A 19,190-nucleotide genomic window follows, 5' to 3' on the forward strand; every position below is an offset into this window, starting at 1 on the left:
TTCTATGCAGGTATGTTTTAAAATCAAATTAGGGTCTTTGGTATACCATCACTTAAACATGAATCCACTTTGGTATACCATCACTTAAACATGAATTTTCAAATCATCACCCTTGATAACAACTAACACTTAGAGTTGCTTACTCTGTGACTGTACCTTACATATATTAACTTATCTAATTCTCAATACAGTATGGGAGGTAGATACTATTATCTTCATTTTATAGATGATAAAATCAAAGAGAAATTAACTTGCCTAAGTTCACAGGGCCGGTAAGGGGTGGAATAGGATTCCAAGTGGGGCACCTGGCTCCAGAACCCCTCCTCTTAACCCCTCGACCATTTCACATGCCGCCCAAAGACAGTACAGTAATCACTGAAATTAAGCCTCATTCCTGAATTCCTTAGGATGCACTCTTAGGATAGAACCACTGGTGCCAAAAAATTCTATTAGCTAAACTATTGTCAATCTAAATATACCAACATAGGGGCACCTGGGTGGCTCAGTTGGTTAAGCGTCTGACTTCAGCTCAGGTCATGGTCTCATAGTTCATGACCTAGAGCCCTGCATCAGGCTTTCTGCTGTCAGCACAGAGGCTGCTTCAGATCCTCTGTCCCCCTCTCTCTCTGTGCTCCTCCCCCACCCACCCACCCACACACACTCTCCCAAAAAATAAAATAAAATAATGAACATTAAAAAATAAACAAAATAAAGTATACCAACATACCTTCTCACCGGCTACGAAAAAAGGAATATGACCCAACCTCAATCTTCCCAGCAGTGTCATGGACTTTTAAAATCTAATTATAATCTGCATTTCTTTGATACAATGAAGTTGAATACTTTTTCATGTCTTGGCTATCTGTAGCTACTGATTTGTGAATTTCCTATTCCTGCTATACACTGAATGATTGTGTCTCCACCACCCCCAAATTCATCTGTTGGAAAGCTAATGCCCAAGGTGATAATATCAGGTGGGGCCTTTGGGAAGTGGTTAGGTCATGAGGTCAGACTAGACCCCTCATCAATGGGATTAGTGCCCTCATAAAAGAGGTCCCAGAGAGATCCCTCGAGCCTTCTCCCATGTGAGAACACAATGGGAAGTCAGCAGCCTACAACCTGGAAGAGGAGCTTCACCACAGCTCGACCAAGCTGGCGCCCTGATCTGGGACTTTCAGTCTCTAGAACTGGGAGCAATAAATGTTGCTGTTTACAAGTCGCCCAGTGTATGGTATTTTGTTACAGCAGTCTGAACGGACTAAAACAATTTCTTATAGAATGCTTTTAAAAGAGTTAAGACATATGGGGCGCCTGGGTGGCTCAGTTGGTTAAGCGTCTGACTTCAGCTCAGGTCATGATCTCAGGGTTTGTGGGTTCAAGCCCCATATCCGGCTCTGTGCTAACAGCTCAGAACCTGGAGTCTGCTTCAGATTCTGTGTCTCCCTCTCTCTCTCTGCCCCTCCCCCACTCGTGTTCAGTCTCTGTCTCTCAAAATGAATAAGCAATAAAAAAAATTTTTTAAATAAGTTAAGGCGTATTAAACAAACTATTTTGGAAAGTGCCATGATTTGAGAGATCACAGGGCTACTAATGAACTGTTTCAGTGGAACCCAGTAGACAGGCAGTGTATTAAGGGAATCACCAAGACCTAGGGAGGAGGGTTCAGATGTAAACACCGGGACCATAAGGAATAAGCAGCCCTCCCAACAGCCTAAAATTGTGCTTTATATCACACAGCAGGGGCTATTTTTATCTGATGGCTAGAATATTCATGACTACTCCTCAGGACACCCTCAATTCCTAGCACCAACAGGTCTGAGGAAACAAATCAGTAAATCTGATGTTTGCTGAGGTGAGAATTACAGAAAGAAAATGAAAGATCTGGAAGGATCTCATAACTACAAAGTCATCTCATGATTTTTTCCTATTCTACAAGGCATACCTGATTAGTGATCAGAATCATCCACCAGCCAGGATTCCACATGAACAGTGCTGAACAAACACTATTATATTCTTACTCTCTAAATCCTCTGTTAATCAGTCAACAGCAAATTACCTTGTGCCAGGCACTTTGCAATAAAACTGAGCACACAGGACACCCTCTGATTACTTGGCTTGGAACTAAAAATACCTCCTTCACATGCTTAGGAGTCACTTCTTAGGATGGACCACTCTCTCCAGATGATTCGTGTCATCTGACAGGGTCAAGTTTAATGGCACCCTATCTGGAGGTTTTTGCCACTCTGTGTACCAATCACAGAGGCAAACCCAAGGGCGGAGGCACAAAAGACACACTCCCAGATGTGGGCCATAATAAACAAAAGTTATCTTAAAAGGTTGTTAACACAATGTTTGAGAGAGAATTAGTAAAGTAAGTCAGGGATGCTAGAGAAAATGATAGACATGTACTCTACTGGGGGTAGGGGAGAGTAGAAGAGGGATGAATGGTTAAATGAAAGCTTCAGCCTGGGCTTTTTTCTTTTTTAACTGATCATAACATGCTATCCAAAGTCATAGTTCATTTCTACTAGAAAAGCAATTTTGCTATTTATGAGAAATGCCTATTCCCAGTATGGAAACCAATTTGGGACGCTAAATTACGTGGGGAAGTCTCCATGAGTTTATGGAATCTCACCTAAGAATGCCCCCTGGAGATGACACCAGAAGTGAGTGTGTCTTGTTAAGCAAAATGGGAGCACAGAGTGTTCCAGAGGGAACAGCATGGAGAAGAAAAATCATATGCTATGCATATGCAGGAAGTGACAAGCAGTTTTATATGGTAGTAGAGATTCTTAATTTGGGATCCAAAAGAAGGATGTGCAGGCAAAATGGTGTGTGGTGTGTGATGAGATCATGAACTTTCATCGGATTGTCATAAAAGGTCTATAATTTGGGGTGAAGGGGGGAAGGGAGGGAGTCAAGAACTGCAGGCCAAATGCATGACAGGGAGGTACAAGGGGTAAAAGATGAATTCCTCCAGAGCCCAAGAGCCCAGTAAGATCTCTGGTGGACTGCTTCCTGTGTAGGATGGGAATCCTTTAGAAAGTATGAAGAGAGACGTTTAATTTTTTTAAATATTTATTTATTTTTGAGAGAGAGAGAACACAAGCAGGGGAGGGGCTGAGAGAGAGAGAGACAGAATCTGAAGCAGACTCCAAGCTCTGAGCTGTCAGCACAGAACCTGACATGGGGCCCAACCCACAAACCACAAGATCATGACCTGGCCTTAAGTTGGATGCTTGGACAACTGAACCACCCTGGTGCCCCTGAAGAGGGAAGTGTAGAAGGAAGACTGGCTGAAATGTGGAGAGTTGAAATGTAGCAGAAAGTAAAATGCAGGCAACTGTCCAAAGCATCTGAGGAGCCAAACAAGGGCAGTGGGAATGGAGAGAAGGGAATTCGAGAAATGGTTAGTAGATAAAACAAGCAGACTGAACGTTCATATTTGCTTGCAAATGCATAAAATGTCACTGGAGGATCCCAATGAACCGGTAGCATTGGTTGCCAGTAAACAGGGGAAGCAGGTAACCAGGGAAAGAGGATGAGAGAGTCCTTTTATTATATACCATCTGTACCTTTTGAATCAAAAAAGGGTGGCGCCTGGGTGGCTCAATTGGTTAAGCAGCCGACTTCAGTTCAGATCATGAGTTTGAGCCCCACGTTGGGCTCTGTGCCCAACCTGCTTCAGATTCTGTCTTCCTCTCTCTCTGCCCCTCTTCTGCTTGCGCTCTGTGTCTCTCTCAAAAATAAATAAACATTAAAAAAAAATTTTAAAGGTATTATCTACTATTAAAATAAAATTTTAAAAAGACATATAGGTTATTGAAATGAAATGCTTCTATGTAAAAATCTGCCCACATCTCTCTCCAAACCACTCTAATGGTTAAAGTTGTACTTTTTTGTTTGTTTTTGAGAGAGGCAGGGGGAGAGGGGCAGACGGAAAGAGAGAAAGAATCTTGAGCAGGCTCCACGCTCAGCACAAAGCCTGCGCAGGACTTGATCCCACAACCCTGGTATCAATCATGATCTGAGCCAAAATCAAGAGTCAGACACTCAACCGTCTGGGACACCCAAGCGCACCTCAAAGTGCACTTTTCAACTCAGATTATTTTTGCCCCAAAGGCTCCTGGACTGCACCTTAAGGAGGACCAATCTATCTGTTGACCTGGGTGACAAACATATCAAACTGAACTTGGCATCATATAAATGTAAATAACTACCTCGTTAAATTCAACCAACTTAACAGGTAGTTATTGAAATATCAGAATCAAGAAGGTTTGGTCAATTAACTCAGCTTGATCTTTTAAATTTTTGGTAAATAAAAGAGGCTCTAGAAGAATCTATTAATCTGATTTATTAAAACAAAGATGAATCAAATAAATTACTGATGTGAAAGAGGTCAGATTTGAGGTCCACTATGATGAGTGTTAAGCTAGTTTAGGGTAGCTCTTCGGCTAAAATAACTTTCTAAAAATTAGGAGGAATAAATCTCCTGTTCAGCCTAACAAAACACATGAGGCAGATACTCCAGAAATAACTGACTTAAATTGAATGGTTTTACCAATTTTAAATAAGTGGTAAGTGGACATGAATTTAATAGTTACAAAATAGGTGGAATTTAGTTTTGCAAAACTATGGAACATTGTTTTCCATTTGGCTATATAAACTCAAATATAAATAAGTGGAATTTTGGGGCGCCTGGGTGGCTCAGTCAGTTAAGCGACTGACTTTGGCTCAGGTCATGATCTTACGGTTTGTGGGTTTGAGCCCCACATCAGGTTCTGTGCTGACAGCTCAGAGCCTGGAGCCTGCTTTGGATTCTGTGTCTTCCTCTCTCTCTGCCCCTCCCCTGCTCATGCTCTCTCAAAAATAAATAAAAATAAATACATAAATAAATAAATAAATAAATAAATAAATAAATGAGAGGAATTTAGTTTTGCTAAGCTAAGGCACATTGTTTTCCATTTGGCTGTATAAGCTCAAATATACTAAACTTTCAATTCTTGTTCAAATGATATTTAATGGAATTAAGTTGTTAATCAAAAACATATGTGTCCAGAGATCAATTCTGCAAATGTTTTCATTTGGTTTTGTGTGTTATGTTTTGCCTTGTTTCACAAAGGATGTGAGTCAGCTTTAAATAATAAATTCAATAAAGTGGGAAAATATAATTATATAAAAATCAGAATCAAGAGAAACAAGGTAGAACAGAAGCCCAATACCAAGGAAAAGTCAGAACATCAATATTAGGTCATAAGTTTTTACAGGGTTATTAAAATTGAGTTGCAAATTTGATTCTGCATTTGTATGTTGCCAAATCAAAAAGGGAAATATAATCAATTATGTCATCCTAGTTTTGCATGATGAAAAAAAGACATAATAATGGTGCAGGGGAAGTAAAGTTTTTCTTTGGCATTCATCACTAAATGGAACTTGCCTGGGTCTTCACACAAGAGCTGCAAAAGGAACCATGATCTTGGTAACCGCAACTCCTAACAGAACAGCAGGTTTCTTGTGACTGCTGTTATTAGCAGAATCCTTCAGCATGAGCACAACCGAGGGGGTGGGGGTGCAAAGGAAGCAAAACAAGGTAACCAAACCACATCATTTCTGAAAATCTGGCTCGACTGCTGGTCTAACACCTAGAATTGGAATGGAATATGTGGACTTAATGGCCTTTATTCTGCCAACCTTCTGTACGCGTCATTTCTCCCAGTTGAGATTCAGATCAAATTTTTGTGCAGACAACTGATATTCTCTGGTATGTACAAAGGCATTCTATGCCATTGTTCAGAGGACATTAATAGACAACAATTATTCTTCAACCACCAGTTCCCCATATTTGAAATTCAAGGTCATACAAATTTTCTTTTCCATACTTTTTCTGCAACCATAACAATTTTGGTTCCAACATATATAAATTGGGTAGATACCACTGGATGTAAAGAACAACTACAAAAATTATGGGCTGGGATACAAAAGAACTGTGATTAAAAAAAAAAAAGGGACAGTCAATAACATTTTGAAAGGAAGGGATAGAAATTTTGGCAATAAAATCTTGGGAAAGATACAGAAAGATAGGAGAGAGTATGCTGAGTCTTAGAATTGCATTCCAGTAGTGCATATGGGGGCAGGGTGTTGGGGGTTGACCAGATAGGGCCCTGTGAGTCATCCAATCAGAGACATTGCGCATTTGGATGCAGGACACACAGAAAAATGCCTCTCCCATTCTGAGATTAAAAACTAGCTCTTACTTGATGGTTTCAAGGCCAAGAGTGTCAGCACAGCCTAAGCACTCAATTTCTATTTGTCAAATGAACAAATAAGTGTTTATTATCTGCAACAAAGTAAAAAGAGTTTAGGTAACCATAGGTGAGGGCTCTTTTGAGAAATTAAAGTGAACAAGTAAAAGCCATGTAAATTACCTGCTCAATATTCTTGATTACAAAGATATGAAATAGAATTATCTTTATTTGGGGGAGGATTTTTGCTTCCTTTTAATAAATCATAATATTTTTCATATGTTCCCTCTCACAATTGGTTCCCCCAATCTTACCATCTTTTACATAGAAATCTGATTTCCTCCCCATCTAGGAAGAGCCCAACTAGGCTTCAGAGCAATAGTAATAAACTGTGGCTTACCATAGTTTTACGAAAGTAAGCTTTTTGGGTAGTATGTAGTGAGGATAGTGATGAGGTATTAAAATGACAAAAAAAAAAAAAAAAGGGGGCTCCTGGCTGGCTCTTGGGGCATGCGACTCTTGATCTCAGGGTTGTGAGTTCCAGCCCCAAGCTGGGTATAGAGATTACTTAAAAATAAAATCTTAAAAACATTTTTTTAAATGACAAAAAAAGTAAAGAAAAAAAAAGGAAAATAAATGACTGGACTACTCCCAGATAATTGTGTTAAATAAAGTTACTGAAAAGAGGTTAATACTGACTGACTCATAAAACTTATATAACAGGAAAATAAAAACAAAATCAAAACAGGAAATTTCATAGTGAAAAAACATAGCCAATGAAATATGATACAGTTATCCTTGATTTTTCCAAGATAACACAAAATTTAAAAGCATCAAGACATGGGATCTTCAAAATCCCTGATTTCCAAAATTTGACAAATTTGGAAATCAATATGCTTATATACTGAGGAAAACCTATACAGTTGAAAATGGGTATACCATATATTTTGAAACACTTAGGAGTCACAGACACTTCTAAATGCTTTATTTTTACCTTTACCTGTAATAAAATATAATTAGATCATCCACAACAACTCAAATCAACCAGAGTTAATATGTCATTTACTAACCACATCACTGTTACCTCTGGAGTAACATAATTTTCTTTTAAACATGAAATGTATTTTTGAAATTGTATTTGAGAGTTTATTAGAAATATGTCTGATTATCAACGACATTAAAAAATCTGCAAGCTTAGAGTGAAATGCACTTATATTAGGAGTGGAAGAGAATTACCTCATTTAATAACACAATTAAAGAAGGATAGCATGTGGTCCTGAGAATGCCAAAATTCATACTTAAAACTGTTAAGAGAATTTAATTTAACTCTTTGTAAAAGAGGCAATTTTTAAAATCCAGTTAAACTTCAAAAGCCACAGGACAAATACATGTAATCCTCAATTGTCCTTAGATGAAGCTTAAAACACAGTTCATTCAACAAATAACTCATGAGCGCCCATTATCCATCAGACGCATTGCATTACAGAATTGAACAAGATGAAGACTCTGTCCTCCTGGAGCTGACATCGGCTCATTTTCCAAAGCTCTAAACCTTACTTAACACGTTAATATAAAATTGGAGTTCACAACGATCTACTTTCCAAAACTCTAAAGCTTCTTGCTGAATATAAAATTATTTTTTTAAAGGACAGCCCGAGAAGAGAGAATCGTGCTCAAAGCCCTGATGTATGAACTTCACACTTGGGAGAAAAGAAAGAATTCATAAACCAAAACACAAACCGTAACACCTAGCTGGAAGCTAGGCTGCGCCCAAGACTGCCTCTGCTGGCCGCCCGGGTGCATCCTTCCAGCAGATTCTCAACTCCCGACACCTGTATCAAACTTGCCACTCTTAAAACACATCGCTTTAGGAAAGCAGGAAGCTCCTCGAGTAAGCAGCAGAATACCCCAGCCTCATCTACGTCCGGAATAATCTGACTTCTGGAATAATAATCTGACCTTCCCTAACTGGCCCTAAAATGTTGACTGTAGGGGACTGAGCCATCAATTTTATATACCAGCCAGCCAGTTCTGAAATATACAAAAATCCACCGCTACTTCTACGTGCCGCTAAAATAACGCTTTGCGTGCTTACACGTTTGGCTAAAACAGGAAGAACGCATCTGCTCATCCAGCCGAAAAAATACGGTGACATATTTTCACCTGAGCTGCTGAAAATACAACGGTACCCCCCCCAGCCCCCACCGCCCAAATAAGCCACGAGCCCACCGGTCCTCCCCACCCCCGCCCGCAGCCCACCGCGCCGGGGCTGGGGAAGGGGGGGGGGGTGGTAAGCGGAGAAGGGTCAAGCTCTCCTTCGCCACCATTCGGCCTTCCGAGCTCCACAAGAGGTTGTCAGGTTAACGAGGTCTGCCTTCAGCGCCATTAGCACACCTCCGAGGGCTCTGCCGAGCCCAGGCAGGAGGCAAGTTTGGCGGGTCCTGGCCCCGGCTGCCCGCCTCTCCCCAGCGGCAGCATCAGCTGCGGGCGGCTGCGAGAGCGGGTCCCCGCCTCACCCACCTACCTACAGGGCGGGGGCGCCGGCTCCGCGGGTCCGGGAGAAGGGGATCGGGCGCACGCATTTCTGGGAGCGGTGGCCTCTGCTGCTCGGCGCGGGGGAGCGCATCCTCTAGGGTGGGTGGAAGGAGGGGTCGGGGGAGGATCGTGCGGCGAGGAGGAGCAGCGACGGGAGGGAGGAGCGGCGAGGCGCGTGCCCCAGGGGACCGGCGTCCGGAGCTGATGGACTCGGGCGCCGCCAGGACTCCTCAGGCCTCTTCCCGGGCGCGGCGCCTTGCCAACCCTGCAGCTGCGCCCGCGGTCAGGGCATCGGCCGCGACAGGCTCGCGGGCCCGGCCGGAGGCGGGGAACTGCGGGTGGCGCGACGCGGTGCAGACGCCCGCCTCTAGCTCCGCCCGGCCCGCGCCACGCTCTGCGCCCCTCCGCGGCGGCGGGGGCTAGAAAGCTCGGCAGCCGGGCTCCGCGGCTCGGGCTGCAGCATCCTCCCCGCCCCGGCGACCTCGGAGCTGGAAGGCTGGGCGCCCCGGCCACCCCCGGTTGCTGCAGCCTCCGCTGCCCCGGCACAGCCCCAGTCCCGGCCGCGCGGCTCCGCCCCGGGGAGCTGCGCGCGCGGCGTCCGCAGGCCTCGGCCCATTGTGACGCCTCCGAGAGCCAGGTCGCTGCTACCCTGGAGGCCGGACGCCGGATGGTAGAGCCTGGGAGGGTCTTCTTACCTCGCCCCGGGCCGCATCCCCTACAGCTGGCCTGCCGTGGCACCGCGCTTCAAGTGAGGCTTTGAGAGCAGAGCCGAAGTTATAAAGCGTCTCCCCGGGCCTTAAAACCTTGAGTTTCCTTCCAGCATGGGGGCTACTGGCCACAATTAATTCATCCTTCTGTCCTTTCCGGCGTTACGTTTCGCAAAGGGGCCCACCATCTCCTCCCCCTCCCGTTCCCGTTCCTGGTACTGCATCCCGGATGCTGCCAAATTATAATCATTACAGCGGTCGGGACGTAGCAGTTGGGCCCTCCAGGCCGACACTTGGCAGAGACCCGAGAGAGCCTTGGTTGGGGGGAGGATTTGCATCAGCAGCGGGGCAGTGCCCGTGAGCTTCCCATCCCCACTTGGGAGCTGTTTCCTCTGTGGTCCCATGACCAGCACTGCAAGATGACTAGGAGGATTACCCTTGTACACACACAATACAACTCACGGCGGAGTCTGGAGCTGGCCTGATAACATTGGTGTGTCAGAGGCCGTACACACAGGCCCACTAGATAGTGGCCTCCTCTGGGTTGTTGATGCTGTTGATGCTGTATCAGCCTCTCCTCAAAGGCCGAGCCAAGCATTTAACAGTGGTGGCTTTTGGATTTCAGTTGCAAGTAGGTCATGTTATACTATCTTGCGAGAAACGGAATAATCGCTCAATTCTGCACTGAACATGTATAAAATGGGGCCTCCGGTTTACATCTTTAGGCATTGTGTGATTTGCTAATTATGTTCAAGGGAAAATTCCACTTACACTACAAAGACTTGATTTTATTGAATCAAAAGAACATTGTTTGGGCTTTCCAGAGAAACTGAGCCACTCTCACACTTCTTTGATCGGTGCTTTTATGATTTGGAAATCTAAGGTTAATTTTTTTTTTTTTAATGGGCAAAGATAAGACATGTTCCATAGCAGTACAAACCGATAAAATCTGGAAGATTTCTTGAGCATGTGGAGGAGGGTAGCAGCTGAACTGCTTAGGAGTCAGGAAACACTGACACATGACTTGGCCACTTAGAGGACTTTGATCTAGAGCCCCAGTTCATATCCAAAAGATACCTATTATTGGTCATGGTATTTTGCCCCCAGATTTAGAATAACCCAGCTATGTTTATAGAAATGTTTATGTGTCTGTGATGTGTAAGTGACAGAGTGAAGTCACCTAATGAGAATTTAGCAGTTGCTCACGCTAACAAAAGTTATGAAGTTTGCTTAGAACGCAGTGTGTAGAAGGACATTTGCAGAAATGTTCATTGAGCTGAAATTCTTGACTCTTTCCATCCTTTTGCCACCCAGAGTCTCCTTTTTTTTTCTTTATATACATTCCTATGTTTTCTCAAGAAACTAGTGATTTTTTCTAAGTTTATTTTTATTTATTTGGGGGGGGGTGGGGCAGAGAGAAAAGAAGACAGAATCCCAAGCAGGCTTTGCTCTGTCAGCACACAGCCTGATGTGGGACTCAAACTCACGGACTGAGAGATCATGATCTGAGCCAAAACCGAGAGTCAGAGGCTTTAACTGATTGAGCCACCCAGGCACCTGGTGATCTTTTTTTTATTAGACAAAGATATAACTGAGTATATATTTTAAAAGTAATAAGCATCGATTATAAAATGTCAGCCTTTCAAAAGCACTGAAGGCAACTTAAGTATCTTTTTTCATATCTTTATGAACTTCTCTAGGACTGCATACTGTATCACATACTTATTATAACATCACAGTGGAAGTCCTGGTATAATAAAGATTTGTGCTCCTCAGCTTAGAGGGAGAGAAAATTCCCCCTTAAATATTCTTCACTAGCTCTTTTTCATTAACTTAGCATTTATTGATTGGCCTAAGCACTGTCTTTATAGAGAAACCAGAAGAAATAAAATCATCTCCTTATCCTCTAGATGTGTGCTGTCCAAAACTGGCCACATGTGACCACTTCAATTTATTTTTTTTTAAGTTTATTTATTTATGTTGAGAGAGTGAAAGGGAAAGCCCAAGGGGGGGGTGGAGGGGAGAGGCAGAGAAAGGGAGAGAGAATCCCAAGTAGGCTCTGAGAGTCCAAGTTGGGGCTTGCGATCTCACAAAATGTGAGATCATGACCTGAGCCAAAATCAAGAGTCTATTACTTAACCCACTGAGCCACCCAGGTGCCCTGTGGCCATTTAAATTTAAATTAAAAATGTGTTTTTTCATTCAACTAGCCACATTTCAAGTGCTGAAAAGCCAAACACAGCTACTGGCTACTCTTTTGGACAGAATAGAATATTTCCATTATTACAAAAAATTATTCTGGAGAGTGCTGCTCTAAATAGAAGGTGAAGGGCCCCCGGATGGCTCAGTCCATTAAGCGTCAGATTTCGGCTCAGGTCATGATCTTATGGTTTGTGAGTTTGAGCCCCACATTGGGCTCTCTGCTGTCAGGGCAGAGCCCTCTTAGGACACTGTCTCCCTCTCTCTCTGCACCCTCCTTCTCTCTCTCTCTCTCAAAAATAAATTAACATTTAAAAATAAATAAATAAAATACATAAATAAATAGAAGGTGAAATTTTAATTGAGAGATAAAATGAAATAATCATTTGGGAAATATTAGTACACTAAAGATCAAACCTCATTAGAATGTGTACTTCTTAAGAACATGGTAATCTCTAGGAATTCAGGCACTGACTTCAGACTATAGCTTTACCTGTGCTGACCTTGCATATGTTACTTAACCGCTGTTGCTTTATCTGTAAAAGGTGGATGATAATAGTATCAACTTTACAAGGTGGATAGAGGGATTGAATGAGGTAATCCATGAATGATGCTTAGAATGTGACCTTCAAGAAAAGTTAGCTATTACTTTAATAATATACATTACTATAGTAAAGGTTTTTGTTGGTTGGTTGGTTGGTTGGTTGGTTTTTTCATTGTATCCCTGGCACTCCTCATGTACCTGGCTAGTAGGTGCTTGGTAAATGTTGAGTTAATGAAAAATTACAGTGCTACACTAATTTTATGGCTATGAGGGCCTCTGTGAAATATGAAAACCATCCTTTTTACCTCTGTTGGCCATTGTAGGGCAATTTAGGTGGAATTGTCATCTTGCTTTTTTTGGTATAAAGAACCCTGTATGATGAGACTTTGGAGTAGATATGGAGAAGCAGAGATCGCTTTAGCTCTTAACAGAAGAAAAGAGGGATCACTTCACTAGCCTTCCTCTTTTGTGCTGCACAGGATAGAAATTGGACCAGTGGGGGGGCAACTGGATCCCTGCAGTCAGGCATCAGGTGTTCTCCCAAGCAACTTCCTGGAGGGCTTTGGGAAACATTACCAAACAATAGAAACTGTTACTGCAAATGTGTACGGTGTTTTTCTTACATATATATCTAAAGATAATTTTGTAATCAAGAAGCATGGCTAGTGTGTCTGTTTTTAAATGCTACACAGGTTACATTTCCTTGCACTGGAATTCCAGGATATCAACAAATAGCACTTTGCCAAAATGACAAGCTCCCTGGATAAGCAATGAATTTACAACTACTGAAAGAATTGAAACTCCTTTGGAATTTTTCTCCATAAGGGCCTGGAGAGGAGATTTGTGCATTGGGTGATGAGTTTGGTCTACTATCACCAAGCAGTTTCACTCTTTAGTAGTTAAACCTATCCTTTTCCTCACACAGAAGCACCTCCTCTCACACACCTGACTTAGGTTGGTTGGAACCCAGGGGTTCCAGAGGAGGTAAATACTAATGTCATCTCTGGATGTTTGTGGTAGTTATCCTGGACCTAGAGAGATAGAATTGAGTTCACGATTTAATAGTGTTGAAGGCAGTGGTTCATTTTTACAACTGGTGTCATTGGTACAGATCATCATGGATTACCACCTTGAATTTTGAGAAAAATGTCAATAGGTCCTTTTGTGGATGGTCCTTTTGTGGATGGTTCAGTGCTTTTCTCGGCTTGTCATAAAATCTAAAGCAGAGGTAGAAATCTCCTTGTCATTTGAAAGGAGGAGCCTGCCAGAGTGTATTGAGAAAGAAATACTGATGTATATAGAAATGGATTGCTGTCCGGGTGCCGGTAAGCACATAGAACTTACGGTTGATTACTTAGATTAAGCCCAATAAATTTGCCCTTTTCTTTTATTCACAATTCACTAATAAGTATCTGCTCTTGGAAACTTTCCTCTGTCTTGTTTCTGCTAAAAATAGTCTGTTCAGTAGCTTGAGAATTCATTACATATTTTTTACATTTTCTGAAAAACTTAGTCAAATAAGCTGGTGCAAAGACATTGTAGCTAAGATATCATTTAAAATTCTGAAATGAATCCCTAAACTGAACTGGTAGTTGTTGTTTGACTTTGTTAGATGAAAGAAATTTAGAGTGCAATAAGCTGAATAGGGTTTTTTCAAAGGAAATCATTGTAGATTCATAAAAAGTTGGAAAAAATGTGTAGGGAAGTCTCAGGTTCCAACCACCCCCACTGACCCCAGTTGCCCTCAATGGCAACATTTGGGTAACTCCAGTACAATATCAAAACCAGAAAAATGATATTGGTATGATCTTTCAAGTTTATATTTCATCAGTTTTACATACACTCATGTGTGAGTGTGTGTGTGTGTGTGTGTGTGTGTGTGTGTTCTAAGCAATTTTATCATCTGTACAGATTATTCTACTCACCACAATAAGACACAGGACTGTTCTAGCACCACAAAGCTCCCACAACCTACCCCTTTATAAAGTCACATCCATCCTCCTCCCTACCACATCTCTAATTCCTGCAAATCACGAATCCCTTTTCATCTCTATAATTCCAAAAGTGCTATATAAAAGGAATCATACCAGGGGCACCTGGGTGGCTAGTGTCATTTGAGCATCCAACTCTTGATTTTGGCTCAGGTCATAATCTCATGGTTCATAGGTTCAAGCCCTGTATGGAGCTCTGTGCTGGCAGTACAGAACCTGCTTAGGATTCTCTCTCTCTCTCTCTCTCTCTCTCTCCCTCTCCCTCTCCCTCTCCCTCTCCCTCTCCCTCCCCCTCTCTCCCCCTCTCTCTCCCTCTCTCTCCCTCTCTCTCCCTCTCTCTCCCTCTCTCTCCCTCTCTCCATCCCTCCCCACTCCCCTCTCTCTCTCAAAAGTAAGTAAATAAAAATTTTAAAAAGTAAAAGGAATCACACCATCTGTAACCTTTTGGATTGGCTTTTTTTTTTTTTCCCACTCAGCCTAACTCCCTTGGGAACCATCCAAGGTGTTATGTGGATCAATAGCAGGTTCCTTTTTTTGATAAGTATTCCATGTTATGGATGTACCACAGTTTAACCATTCACCTATTGAAAGACCTTTCTGTTGTCTCCACTTTGGGACTATTATTAAAAAGCTGCTATAAACATTTGTGGGAAGATTTTGTGTGAACACAAGTTTTCATTTTTCTGGGATAAGTTCCCAAGAGTACAACTGATGGGTCATGTGGTAAGTGCATGTTTAGTTTTATAAGAAATTGCCAAGTTATTTTCCAGGGTAACTGTACCATTTTACACTCCCATCAGCAAAGTATGCATGATGAGTGGTGCATTTTTAATATATTAAATAAATTTATTAAAATATAGTCATACCTGTGTTTTACTATTCACTACTCTACTGTAATTACTTATTTACTTGAACCCCACCAGACTAAACTTCAAGGTCAAGAATCCCATTTTGTTCACCTTGATATCTTTGGTGCCTGATATAGTCCCTGACATATATTAGTCAATAAATATCTCTTTAATACATAAATTAATGAACTTAAGAAGAATAGCTGAGTCAGGTTGAAATCAAATTGAAAACTAAAATTGTCAATAAATTATAACTATAAGTGAATTTGAATCGGATGCCATGATTTTTCTTCCAATATATAACAACATTTTCAAATCAGAAATTGGTACTCTATAAGTTGAGTTGTTTTGGGAAAAATTAATAAAAACAAAATGCTAAATTAGGTTGGGCCAAGTCATTCATTTTAGTACTTTGGTGAAAGCAAAAGATTGGAAATAATGCAAATGACCAGTATGAAATGGCTTTAAGAAAATATCGAAACAGTGGAATACTATTTAGTTATCAAAAATAATGAATAACTTTTTATGTAAAGAATGGACATCCTTGGTGGGGGGGGGGCTGGGTGGCTCAGGCAGTTAAGCGTCTGACTTTGGCTCAGGTCATGATCTCACGGTTCATGAGTTTGAGCCCTGTGTCATGCTCTGCCTGCTTCAGATTCTATGTCCCTCTCTTGGTCTGCCCCTCCCCTGCTCACGTTCTGTCTCTGTCTCTCTCTCTCTCAAGAATAAATAAACATTAAAAAAAATTTTTTTTAAAGAATTTTTGAAATATACTTCAAAAGGTATTTTTAAAAAACTTATGTAAAGTATGTAGAGTACGTTCCTCTTTGTGTAAAAATAAGACAAATTAAAAAAGAAAAGATACATGCATAAAGATCTTAATTCTCCCTAAGTCAGTCTATAAAGTATAGAGTGTGCCTGGACCATCTTGTGACAGAAAATAAAGAAGTGCTCAAAAATTTAGGGTGACATGTCAAAAGAATACAGGAGCCAACTTAAAGGGACTCCTTCTGGCCAAATTTGGGACAATTTAATTATTAAGAAAAATGACAGTGATGGATTATAATACCTTGAATAAAAGCACAAAAACAGAAAAAGACTATGAGTCCAAATTGATATTTAAAAATTAAATAGAGAATAAAAAGAGAAAGGAGAGAATGGGAAGTTGTTTACATGAGAATGATAAAATAACACTATTTTGCAATCACCATGGTAGTAATTTATTCAAGCAAAGATTGTCAGTGGATGCTAAAACCATCAGGTGAAAGTTTGCTGAGGAACAGAAGATTCATACATTCTCAAAGTATGGTGGACACCTTAGCCAAATACTCAGAGTTACTGTATATTTCCTATAGTTGCTGTAAAAAAAAAATCCACAAACTTAAGGGCTTGAAACAACACAAACTTATTATTGTACAGTTCTGTGATCCAGAAGTCTGACCTGAGTCTCATTCTAGGTATTGGCAGAGCTGTTTTCTTTCTGGAGGCTGGAGGGGACCTGTATTCCTCAGCTTAGGGTCTCCTTCCTCCCTCTTCAAAGCCAGGAAAGGCAGGGTGAGTTTTCCTCTGATCACATAGCTAGGACACTAACTCTGCTGCCTCTCTCCTTCATTTATAAGGATGCTTGTAATAATTTTGGGCCTACTCAGATGATCCAGGATTAATTTCCTGTGTCTCAAAACCCTTAACTTCATCACATCTGCCACGTCCCTATTGCCACATGAGGTAACACATTTATGTGTTCTGGAGATTAGAATAGGGACATCCCCATGGGGGCCATTATTCTGCTACAGCATTGATCATGAAAGATAATGTGATAGATCAGCATTATGCACATTCTGATGTAATGCACTGAGAAGAACACATCACCTAAGGTTCTTGTCAAAATAAATATTTATCTGAATTGAGAGCCTTTCTGAAACAACCGTCCTTCACTATTCAGAAAGGTCAATATTGTTAAAAAAAAAAAAATTGGGGAATTGTTCCAGATTAAAAAAAGGAGAATACAGAAACATGACAACTAAGTGTACTGTATAATCCTTGAGTGCATCCTGGGTAAAAAGAAAAAATACAAAAAGTGTTGTTATGACAATTGAAAAATTTGATTATTAACTGTATAATAAATAATAATATTGTATTAAATTTAAATTTCCAGGGTGCCTGGGTGGCTTGGTTTTGGCTCAGCTCAGAGCCCCAGGACGAAGGGCTGTCAGCACAGAGCCAGCTTGGGATTCTCTCTCTCCTCTTCTCTCTGCCCCTCCCCTGCTTTCTCTTCCTCTTTCTCAAGGTAAATAAATAAACATTAAAAAAGTAAATTTCCTAAGTATGATAGTTGTATTGCTTGTTCTTAGGAAATAGATGATAAAGTATTTAAAAGTAAAGTGTTATGATGTCTGCAACTAACCTAAAATGCTTCAGAAAAAAGATCAAGAGAAGTAAATATGGCAAAATATTAACAGCTGGTGACTCTAGATCAGCACTGTAAAATAGAAATACAATACAAGGCACATATATAATTTTAAATATTCTAGTAGATACGTTAAAAAGTGAAAATAAAGTGAAATTTTAATATATGAATCCAATATATTTCTAATTGAAAATGTAATCAATGTAAAAATTGTTCTTTTTACTTTTTTTTATGAGAGAGAGAGAGAGAGAGAATGAATGCACAAATGTGGGGAGAGGGGCAGAGGGAGAGAGAGAATAATCCTAAGCAGGCCCAGCCTAGAGCCCAGAGTCCAGTCGGGGCTCGATCCCACTACGTGGGATCATGACCTGATCCTAAATCAAGAATTGGTTGCTCAACCAACTGAACCACCCAGGAACCCCTCAACATAAAAATTATTAATGATGTATTTTACATTATTTTGTTTTTCATATTAAGGCTTAAAAAACCAGCAGGCATTCATCACTTATGGAACATCGAAGTTTGTGCTAGCCACATTTCAATGCATGATAGTCACACGTTGCTCATCTTACTAAATTGGGGAGCACCAGTGCAGATGAAGGGCATATATGCGTTCATTTTCCTACACTTGGAATTTCCTGTAGGTTTGGAATTTTTCAAGATAAAAAGTTGGGAAAAAATACACATTCACTTGTGCATGCATAGACTGTTTCTAGAAGGATATAGAAGAAACTGTTAACGCTGGTTATCTCTGGGAAAAAGAAATTACTGGCTGGGGAAAAGAGAGGGATGGTGATTTTCACTGCACCTTTTTGTCCTGTTGTAGCATATTGTGACTAACCCTATTAAAACTTAAAATTATTCTAAAAATAATATCTGCTTTATCTTTTTATTCAAAACCATACCCTTTGCTACTAAATTCTGGTAATCCCCACTTCCAAGATAAGAGCTCCACCTACCGAACTTGATTTCCTAAAAAGTCCTTGATATAGGAAAGAGGTGTGTGTCCTAAAATATAATTAAGTTTAAAAATTAGTTGTGATATTTCCATGTTTATCAGACCTGAAAAATCCTTTTATCTTCCTGTTTGCATATTATTAAACAAGTGTAGACAAATTTTATCAACAATCTAAACCACCTCTGAGTTGCTGAAGACAAGAAACAATATCCAAGCACAGGCTCACCCAGATTCTGCGGTGGTGGATGCCCGCTGGAACTCACAGTGGCGCCGGGGGTTGAGAGCAAGTTCATTATGAATTTATTATGTTTTACTTAAGCCTCCTTCCATCTTGCAACGGAGCGGGGTCTCTTGGGTTACATTTGTTCAACTGTAACGGTTGGCACTTCAAAGAGGAGTTACATCCTGTTGCCTTCTGCTCGTATTTCAAGAGGGTTTCTGAATCGAGGATGGGCTGTAAGGTTTCTTTACTCCTCTGGTAATTGCATCATTTCCTGGCCGCGTCTGGAGCATAACGCGGAGAGATGAAGCAATTGCCCAGATAATAACACTGAAAAAAAAAAAAAAAAAAAAAACCAAAGGATAATGGAAACACAGCGGGTGGCAAGGTTTGGTGGATCCGGGTGCAGGTGCTGTCCCTGGTTCTTCACTAGGCACGGCACCCGCAGCTCTCTCGGCTTCGTTAGCCTGACTCCCAAGTAAGTAGTCATCATCAGGATAGATACACAGTTGCTTCCTAAGAGGCCACGTGGCCCTTGG

At 41.1% G+C, this 19,190-nt stretch overlaps 1 protein-coding gene across 8 annotated transcripts in view; it reads right to left on the bottom strand.

Annotated features, from left to right (window-relative positions):
• The window catches only part of NCOA7 (nuclear receptor coactivator 7), a 156,533-nt gene extending 146,703 nt beyond the window's left edge, over positions 1-9,830 (bottom strand). For 2 of the 8 annotated variants that reach the window (XM_047101533.1, XM_047101530.1), the window contains exon 1: positions 9,473-9,830. In XM_047101533.1, the coding sequence (XP_046957489.1) occupies positions 9,473-9,489 (17 nt within the window). In that variant the 5' untranslated portion in view covers positions 9,490-9,830. Of the gene's footprint in view, positions 1-3,575; positions 3,599-8,766; positions 9,279-9,472 lie in introns of those variants that run through there. The other 6 variants (XM_047101534.1, XM_047101527.1, XM_047101528.1 and 3 more) reach the window with 5 other exon arrangements.
• Between the last annotated feature and the right edge of the window lie 9,360 nt (positions 9,831-19,190).

The sequence above is a fragment of the Lynx rufus genome, unplaced genomic scaffold (assembly GCF_022079265.1).
Source record: "Lynx rufus isolate CCGP_SWC_20201006 ecotype Redwood Valley unplaced genomic scaffold, mLynRuf1.p SCAF_6, whole genome shotgun sequence".
Classification (NCBI taxonomy): Eukaryota; Metazoa; Chordata; class Mammalia; order Carnivora; family Felidae; genus Lynx; species Lynx rufus.